At 37.8% G+C, this 9,541-nt stretch overlaps 1 protein-coding gene across 1 annotated transcript; it reads left to right on the forward strand.

Moving 5' to 3' along the window:
- The first annotated feature begins 29 nt into the window (after positions 1-29).
- Positions 30-3,960, forward strand: LOC108092993 (pickpocket protein 19). The gene is made up of 4 exons (XM_017192889.1): positions 30-229; positions 284-872; positions 3,024-3,612; positions 3,680-3,960. Exons 1-4 carry the CDS (start codon positions 30-32, stop codon positions 3,850-3,852), a joined length of 1,551 nt encoding a protein of 516 aa, XP_017048378.1. The 3' UTR covers positions 3,853-3,960.
- Positions 3,961-9,541: the final 5,581 nt, after the last annotated feature.

Below are 9,541 nucleotides of genomic sequence, written 5' to 3' on the forward strand. Positions count from 1 at the left end.
GTGGCCCTCCCAGAGGGGAATGTCCAAATATGTTTTCCCGTCCAAGAGGTGAGGTCAAGCGAGTACTTCCGTTTGGGGCTCGGCAGAAGGGCCGAGGAGTCCTAGCCTCCAAAATTTTAAAGTCGGAGAGCAATAGTGCATGGACTGCTCTACTCGATTGCTACATAAGCAGATCGCATATACACGGACTGTATTTGCTGTTTTTACCAACGATGCGGCGACGCATGAGGTGAGGGCATCCGAAAACCGCTGAACTATGGACTCAGCGACTTCTCTTCGACAGGATCCTTTGGCTCCTGGCACTGGCGTGCGCCTTCACTGTTCTGCTCTACGTGAGCTATTTGCTGGGGGAGCGGTACCAAAACAAGCAGTTTCAGACGGTTGTAGCCCACTCGCACGCCTCCATTGGCAAAATATCCTTTCCGGTGGTAATCATCTGTAACAAGAACCGCCTTAACTGGTCCCGACTACCGGAGATTAGGAGGCGGTACAATATAACCGCCACCCAAGAGGAGCTCTTTGACCGCATCCTCACCGCCTACGACGGACTGAGTTTCCAGGAGTTCCACCTTTTCGATAAGCTGCAGGGTGAGTCCCTGGATGAGCTCAACCACCTGAACTTCACGCAAATTGTTTCCGATATGTCCTGGCGGTGCGACGAGATCCTCGGAGACTGTCTCTGGCAGGCAGTGCCGCGGAACTGCTGCCAGCTCTTCCGACCCCGACGCCTGCCCCTCGGACACTGTCTGGCCTTCAACGAGCTAGAGCGGCGACGGGGCACGGCGACAGGACTCAACTCGGGGCTGCTCGTCCGCCTGCGCCTTCGAGAAGCACTCCACGCTCCGGGGAACCCGGCTTCGAAAGGATTCTTGGTGAGTGGTGGACAGAACAACTATTCCATACAGCTGCTACAAAACAAAACAAAATTGAAGTTGCATGGGTTTTTAATTGCGTAAAAAGAATACGTTAGAAAATAACACAACTAACAAGTTTTTTTTTTCTTTGTTGTTTTTGAGTTTTTCATGAAGTCGACTAGAAACATATCAACTCTATCGTTTTTGTACTATACATTTCAATTTTTTTTCCAATGTGACGAATTTATTAAATGGTTTTTAAATACAAATTTTAACAAAAATCCAAATGGAGAACACTTTAAATACAAGAAGGAAGTGGTCGAAAAGCAAGGCAAAATTGTGCATGTTCTTTTTATAAAAACCGTCGAGATCGACCTAAAAAATAAATTACATGTTTTAATTTAAAAATAAAGCATATTTTATATAAAATTGAATTTTGTGCAAAAAGCAAAAAGTTAAAACCCAACAAATTTTGCGTCTTAATAAGAGATTCTTCGCTCAATTCAGAGTCTCAATTTAGAAATTCTGAAAGAAATAGAAAATAGAAATAGATACTCTCCCAAAAATGAGAACCTACTAATTGTTTTTCCACCCAACTTAAAAGTTATGACCAGGGCTAACAGAGTTATGTTCTTAAAAACGTAAAAATATGTATGGATTTATGGACGAAAAAATAGAGAAATATGGACGAAAAAGTTGACAAATATAGAATAAAATGGATAAATATAGGTAGTATAGACGAAAAAGGGATAAATTTAGGTATGAAAATAGATAAACGTAGACGATTATATCGATCATATTAACTTTTTATGACAATGAACAATTAGAAATCGCTACAAACAAAAGTGCGCCGTTTGTCTCAAAGATCATTGCAGCAAAATATGACATGTTGTGTCAGATTAGTAAAAACAAAACTACGGCGTTTGTCACTCAATATGTGTTTCTATGATGAAAATGAACGCTCAGCATCGCAAGATGTAACAGGAGCATTTGCATATGCATTCAGTTCAGCAGGTGATAAATTCAGGATAAGATCGTCACCTTCTGTAGAACTATCAATGAGATATAGAATTAATCAATAACTTTACAACACTAGAATTTAAGAGACATAAGAACTGAAAGCATGAAATATGGAATAAAAACTGAATCTAAAAATATAAACTGCATCATAATTGTTACATTCGATGATACATATTTTGATTGATTAACGACGCAACGATGTTTTGTTTACATTATTTATTATCGAGTATAAGGCAAACGACAGAAATTTCATAATATTTGAGCCAAACATATCTTTCTATAGGTTTTCAGACACTTTAATGCTCAAAATATGGATTTATTCAAGTGATTGTGTAAAATATGGATTTATAGGAAAAAAGGCGAAAATATGGAAATAAATATTTTTTCATTTAAAAACATAACTCTGTTAGCCCTGGTTATGACCCTTGGTCACGCAAGAAGATAGGCCAGAAAAACGCAAGCATGCTAGCAACCCCACTCAAAAGATCACCTGTTTTGAATTCCTAACTGTTAACCCAGAGACAAAAAATGGATATAGTGTAGTGTTTAAATTTATTTCCCCTTCAGAAGGTCCAGAATAACGAACGCATCCATTAGCAAAATCACACGTAACTAACTGCCTGTCACCCTATCAAAATGTAATGCCCTTATTCACTGATACAGATCTGATTAGCGATTGATGCATTTGGTGGGCCAGGGCGGGCATAAGAAATCAAATAAGTGAGGCAGAATCGGTATGTAGTGATACAATCAGGGTGTTTTCTCTTCAGTGGTCGCAGCAAAAGTGATCTTTATTTCATCATGCCTGTTAATGCTTAGCCTATTTCACAATCTCGTATGTGCAAGAGAGAGACGTACATACTTAGAGATGGGTTTACATGGTGTTTCTTAAAGGAGTAAGGGGGACATAAAGGATGACTTAACTTAAGGGATACACAATAACGTTAACTGCATATCAAGCAGTGCTTAATAATAGGTATATGTACATAGGGCTGCTTGCTGCAGGTATGAGTTCATTACTTACGCAATTATTTTGTTAAGGATTATGTCACTTATCGGATGGCTTTCATAGAAACAGTAGGCGAATTCAGGGAAGCATTTGATAGTTTTAGCTGCAAGGCAATACTTTACATCGTCTCTCTCTTACAGCTGACAGTGTTGGAGTCCTCGGTGTGGTTCGGTTTCCCCATCGAGGTTCTGCCCCACGCCCGCACCAACGTGGCCGTCACGGCGGTGTACCACTACTTCGACGAGAGCACTCTGAGCCTGCCCTCGCGGAGTCGGCGCTGCGTCATGGACTACGAGCAGGACAGCGAGCACTTCCAGACCCTGGAGGGCCAGAAGTACATGCTGGAGAACTGCCAGGCGGAGTGCCAGCAGCGGTACCTGTTCCGGTACTGCAACTGCTCCCTGGACCTCTTCTACCCGCCCTCCGAGTACGCCGCCTGCCGGCTGAGGGACCTGCCCTGCCTGGCGGCCCACAACCACCTGCTGCAGAACTTCGAGCAGCCCGGGGAGCAGCCGTACGTGCACAGGGCGGAGTCCGGCCTAATCTGCGAGTGCCTGCACAACTGCAAGTCCCTGACCCTGATGACCGACACGCGAAAGAGCGTCCAGCAGCCCTGGCTGCAGCCCAATTCGAGCGTGGCCGAGAGCATGTGGCTCAATGTGTACTTCAAGAAACCCTCCATGCTGGTCTACAAGACCAATTTCATTTACACCTGGGTGGACTTGGTCGGTATGGTGGCTTCCTTCGCCCACTCAAACGTATCTAGTGTGCTATAAACGTTGTCCTCCCCTTTCAGTTTCCTTTGGGGGCATATGCCAGCTATGTTTGGGATGTTCGATCATCAGCCTCGTCGAGTTTGTATTCTTTTCGCTGTTCAAGGTGCCACAACTGTTTTGGAGGCGTGCAAATGCAAAACAAAGGAAGGTTTTAGATGAGTGCAATTCACTTACTCATAAATATATTAAATGATGTTGATTAAATAACGAAACACTTTTCCCTAGGCCACCTTTCATTTACAATTAGTTTGCGCAAAAACAGGAACTGCGTTCTAGGTTAAAAGAGAAAATGGTTCCAGCAAAAAAAAAAACAAGCGAGTGTACCAAAACTAAATTGTTTTTTCATTAAATTTCTTTTACAAATTTTGGTGAAATTGTATTTGTTATTCACGGGCCGTATGGTATTACTTTATCCTAAAATATATGGTGATGTACTTCGAAGCATTATAAGACTGACATATACATATGTCTATAACAATACCGGAGATACTTCATAATTCCTTGAGGTCAAAAGTGTCCTATTGAGTAATGCCACTAAAAATGGCTATAAATTTACAAAAACGAAAATTTAGCTTTGGCATAGTGTTATTCAAGTAATCACTTTAAAAGTCTATATTATTAAATCTATATACTTGTATACCCTTGCAGAGCAAAGGGTATTATAATTTTAGGCAGAAGTATAAATAATGGAATTTTTCTTCCATAACATAGTTGTTTTTATTCCAACGAGCATGATTTTCAAAATATGGAACTTTTTAATAACCGTTGAATCGAGAAAAAAATTTCATTAAGATCAGACATCGTTATCATATAACAGCCATAGGAAAGATCGAAAAATCTATATAGAAATAACGGAAATAAAATTGTAACATCGTTGTTTTTCATCAGACATAATTCAGATAATTTTTGGAATACAGAGTTTTATAACGACTCTTAAATTACTAACTAAATTTCATTAAAATCGGACTACTATATCATATAGCTGTCATATGAACAATAGTCGAAAATATGGAAAATTAATAGAAAAATCGGAATTGCTTCGATGCTGTTTAGCCTTTATGTGTTTAGTTAAACTCTTTGATGTCTGCAAGGGTATATAAGCTTCGGCTTGCCGAAGCTAGCTTCCTTTCTAGTTTTAATGTTCGTATCCGTAGTTCTTCGATTTTCTCATTATACCCTGCAAAGGATATTATAAATTTAGTCAGAAGCACAAAGTATATATATTCTTGATCAGCATCATTATATTATTTAGCTGTCATAGGAACAATCGCTGAAATTATAAAAAAACTAATAGAAATATCACAAGATATTAAATATTTGTTTCTATAAAGATTGAACTAACATGTTGTTTACCTCCCATAGAGCTCAGCCAATGATTGAAAAACTCGCAAATCTAGAGATTAACTATATACTATAGTACGTTTTATCGCTGATTTTGTAAGGTTCGAACTAACAAAATTAAAAAACTTTTTTATGAGTAGTCGTTTTCTACATTAAAGTTCTAACTGCAAGGCTATATATTATCTTTCTTGCTTTTAACATCTATTACACTGTGCGGCAAAAAAATGTTTAAGTTGATTTTTTCTTATTTTTCACTTCTACTAGTCAAAATAAGAATATAAGTTTTGGGATTTGTTAATATCAATAGCCAATCAGCTTCTACGCACACTCAAATGTCCCAAAAACGCGTGTTTTTGCATATTTCACAGCCTTATAATCACATATTGGGAAAATATTTTTTCACCGTTATAAGCGTTTTATGCAAGTTCAATATCTATTAATTAAAATTTATAAAGCAAATATACCGTTAGGCTTTTATAACAATGCTTTAAAATTTTTTTCTCCCAGCTCTATACTCTGGGCGACTTCGTATGGAACTTGTTACGCGAGGATACCTCTGAAAAAGCCAAAAAATCTGGAAAAAAATTCACTTTAAAAAAAATAATAGTTTATTGGAAGTAAAAAAAAAATAATATTTTGTGTTAATTATTTTCATAATAATAATTTCATAAAATTTATCATAAAGAAAGAAATCCTATCACTTAGAAGGTGGCATAGATATTTTTGTGCATAATTTATGCATCTTAACCGAAAACAATCAAAAAAGTAACTTAAACAAACATTTCGTTAAATTTTGTCGCACAGTGTTATCGTACCCAAATGCTCAATTTTTGTTTCCTTTTTTGATTTTGATTTGATTTTTCCCATGATAGCTATATGATAGAATCCCCTGTGTATAGTTAAATATTATTTTTAAGTTTGGGTGATTAAAAACAACGGGATTTATAATTTTTGTTCCAAAAATGTTACAGTGGGCCCGATTCCTAAGGCAGCTGCATGTACATACATACATAGTTGTCCGATTTTCATGAAATTTATTTCGTCATTAAAATGTCGTTTAAAACACAATCCAAACATATCATCTTAGTAAAACAAAAAAACCACTACGTAATAGACGTACACGTCTAAATGGATTCAGATGGTGATGGGATCAGATTAAAAAAACGAAACGCAAGAGTAGAGTGCCTCGACAATCAAACAGCGGTTCCTGACAAAACCTCTATGCCATGACAGTCAGAACAGCAATTAAAGGTTCCTTACAAAAGGTAGTTGCGTTTTCAGGTTTTGTAGCACGGCTGAGCGGAGTTCAAGCGCCATCTACAGTCGGCGCAATCAATATTTTTTGACTCCGCTAGGGGCCGCCACAATGTCCCAAAGTGTGCGACATCTTTTGGCAAATATGTATTTCTTAATCAAGCGGCTCTGCCATCTATTGACTTTTTAACGAGTCGATGTTTCTGTGTAATTCTCGTGGCTTGCCTTGTGAGCTTGATACTGACACTAAAACACATAGCTCAAAATCTATGTTTTTCTACATTTAATCAAACAATGTTTTTGCAATAATAGAATTGTCAAAGTTGTCTCTTTTGTTATACATAAGAAAACAAAGATCTTAAGGGCGCTCTTAAGATTGCACTTACAGTTTACATGTCGTGGATAAAGTAACATGTGGATAAAACATATTTTATGAAATGATAGCGTACATATTGACACTCATATAGGAAACATAGAAACCTGGTTTATATCCATAAAACAGTGCTACCAACCGCTTGGAGTTGTTTTTGATTCGAGATTGAACACTAATTCCTTCCTGCTTTTCGACGATTTCTTGAATGTCTGGAAGTTGAGTGGACATGTGCTGAGGATCGCCTTCGTTAAATAGGAATTTATGTTTGTGCAGGCGTTCCTTTGAATGGCCAATAAAAGGCTCGGCCTCTATTGTTAAGGCCTTAGACATGGCTGTGGTGCATCTGTTGAATAGACCGGTGTGCATATCGGAGGACATCCCTCAGAAAGAAAAGCCGCCGAGAAACCCTGGCATTGGCTCTGTCGCCTTTTTACAGGCGAACCTGCTCCGTGATGCACCGCCAAGCAAAAACAATAAAGAAAGCTATTTTCGGCAAGCAGAAGCTTACATACCCTTGCAGTAATCAAATATGTCGAACCAAGTACATATAGGCTAATAAAAGCTATATGATATATGTAAGCTATTTGATATAGTCGTCAGATTTGTATGAAATTTGATTCGAAATTCTAGAGTCATTAAAAAACTCAAAAATTATGCTTTTATGATGAAAACCAACGATTTTATCATTTTTTTTCGTTAATTTCCGTTGTTTCATTAGATTTTTCGATCTTTCCTATGGTAGCTATTTTATATATTTTTATGAAATTTTTTTCTCTATTCAAGGGTATGTAAAAAACTCGATGTTCTAAAAATTATGTAATTTTTTTCTTTATTTATATACATATATTTTTTCGATCTTTCCTATCGCAGCAAAATGAGAGAGCAATCCGATTTTAATAAAATGTATTTCGAAATTCGACAGTAGCTTTAAAACACCATCTGAAAGAAATTAAGTCAATCTCTCGTATGGGAGCTATCCGATATAGTCGCTCGATCCCTCCCGTTCCGACTTATATACTGCGTGCAATAACTGCACAATTTTTGAGAAAGTTTCAGCCAGATAGCTTTAAAACTGAGAGACTAGTTTTCGTAGAAACAGACAGGAGGACAGACGTATTTCGATTCATATCGTGATGCTGATCAAGAATATATGTACTTTATGGGGTCTGATGTGTCTCCTTTACTGCGTTGCAAACTGCTGGCCTAAATTATAATTCTGCAAGGGTATAAAAAGAGCAACAACCAAAAACAGGGACAATAAAAATAAAGAACTTTTTAAGTGGTGCAGCTTTGCGTTTTTCGAAATGGAAACTGTGCAAAAGTAATTTTGTACCAGTAAACACAATGTGAATTACGTATAAAATTACACTCATTGTTTAAAAATTAAAAAAAATAATTATAATGCTTTTAATTGTCACTATGGCAAATTAATAATAAAATGACCAGATTGTAATTAAACCTAATTCTTTATTCGAGGCAGTTATGTTTTTTCCATTTTTTTTCTGGCTTTCCTACCGAATCTATATAATGCAGTCGTGTCATTACTGTTATGTCTTTATTGACTCCGATAAAGTCTACATATATAATTGAGGTATCAGGTGTTAAATTTCATTATTGTTAAGTATGCATAATAAATTCTGACAATGGTTGTATTGTACAAGCCATTCAAAAAATGATGTGTTAGTTTTTTCCCTGATTTCTTTTGCGAGCCTGACCCAATCTGGTTATAATTGGTATTGATTTGAATTGAATAAAAAGATAAGCCTTTATTTTCAGAAATATTCACCACTAAAAATGGAGGAGCACCCAGCGAAGGTATATCGGATTGTTGCTCTTCTTTCCTAGTGAGTTTTTAACGGCTTATTGATTGCCGGCGGGCGAAGTCTTAACTGCTGCAATGTCGCGTAGGATAACGGGGTTGAGCCAATGTTCCGTCTAGCTGGGGGCGATGGGGTTGGGGTGGCGATGTGGGTGGTGTTGGGGGCGGGGTCGGCTCCATCTGCCAGCACGGGTGGGGATGGAAGGGCCCTGTCGAAATTACGCTCATAAACGTGACTTGACATAATAATCTGGCTGGCGCGCTCTGACTTCGTTCAGTTGCTTTGTCTATTGCTCCCTGCCTTCTGACTTCGAGCTCCTTTTTACCTTTCTTGGCTCGGCTTCAAGGTGGCGGTAATTCTTTGTCTTCTTTTTAATTTTTTTGCGGTCAAGTTTTATGTTTTTCGCTTGGGGGTCAGCTGCCGCCCGGCGAGTATGGCAAAAATTTCATTAGTTTTACAAACAAGCAAACAAACAGACCCAGAAACAAATATTTGCGCCTGAATTTTTTAACAGTTTAGTGGAAGTGGTTGCTGTTCTTATTGTTGCCGCAGTATCGAGCTCTTATCTTAAACGGGAGAAAAGGTACTACTGGTAGCAGCTGGGGTTATATTTATAAATATTTGGAGGTACTGGACTCCAGGGATATCAACTGAAGAAACAAAAGAAATTTTAAAAAAGAGGAATTGCTTGAATGCTTGTTTCGCTTTCTGTTGTTGTCCAATATATTGTGAATCATTTGCCTGTTGTGTGTTTTTAAGTTAGTAGCTTAAAGTTTTAACAAGAAGTAAAATAAATGTTGTTTACTCCTAGAGTAACTTTCCCCAGACCCAGACCCAGAATAGCTGCCATTTCTAAATGGTCGCTGTATTATTTTTCTTCCAGTAAGCAATTTGAAGAAGCCTGGCATGGAAAGTAAAAAAGCCAGTTATAATTATTTTCAATTTTGATCTGCGTGATCTGTTCTTATTTGACCAGTTTTGAATATACCCAAAAGAAGTCATTAGGAATAATTCGAATCAAGCTAAGAACTCGATCCTACGCGCTTTGTCTAAGTGTCCTAGCTGTCAAGAATGATGTCACGGAGTGTTTTGTG

The sequence above is a fragment of the Drosophila ficusphila genome, unplaced genomic scaffold (genome assembly GCF_018152265.1).
Source record: "Drosophila ficusphila isolate 14025-0441.05 unplaced genomic scaffold, ASM1815226v1 contig_636, whole genome shotgun sequence".
Taxonomy (NCBI): Eukaryota; Metazoa; Arthropoda; class Insecta; order Diptera; family Drosophilidae; genus Drosophila; species Drosophila ficusphila.

Bases quoted from the DNA above. Each gene is read 5' to 3' on its own strand.
- LOC108092993 (XM_017192889.1), top strand. From the start codon at position 30: ATGTTTTCCCGTCCAAGAGGTGAGGTCAAGCGAGTACTTCCGTTTGGG. The intron at 230-283 runs GTGAGGGCATCC...TCTCTTCGACAG, and splicing joins ACGATGCGGCGACGCATGAG to GATCCTTTGGCTCCTGGCAC. The intron at 873-3,023 runs GTGAGTGGTGGA...TCTCTCTTACAG, and splicing joins CGGCTTCGAAAGGATTCTTG to CTGACAGTGTTGGAGTCCTC.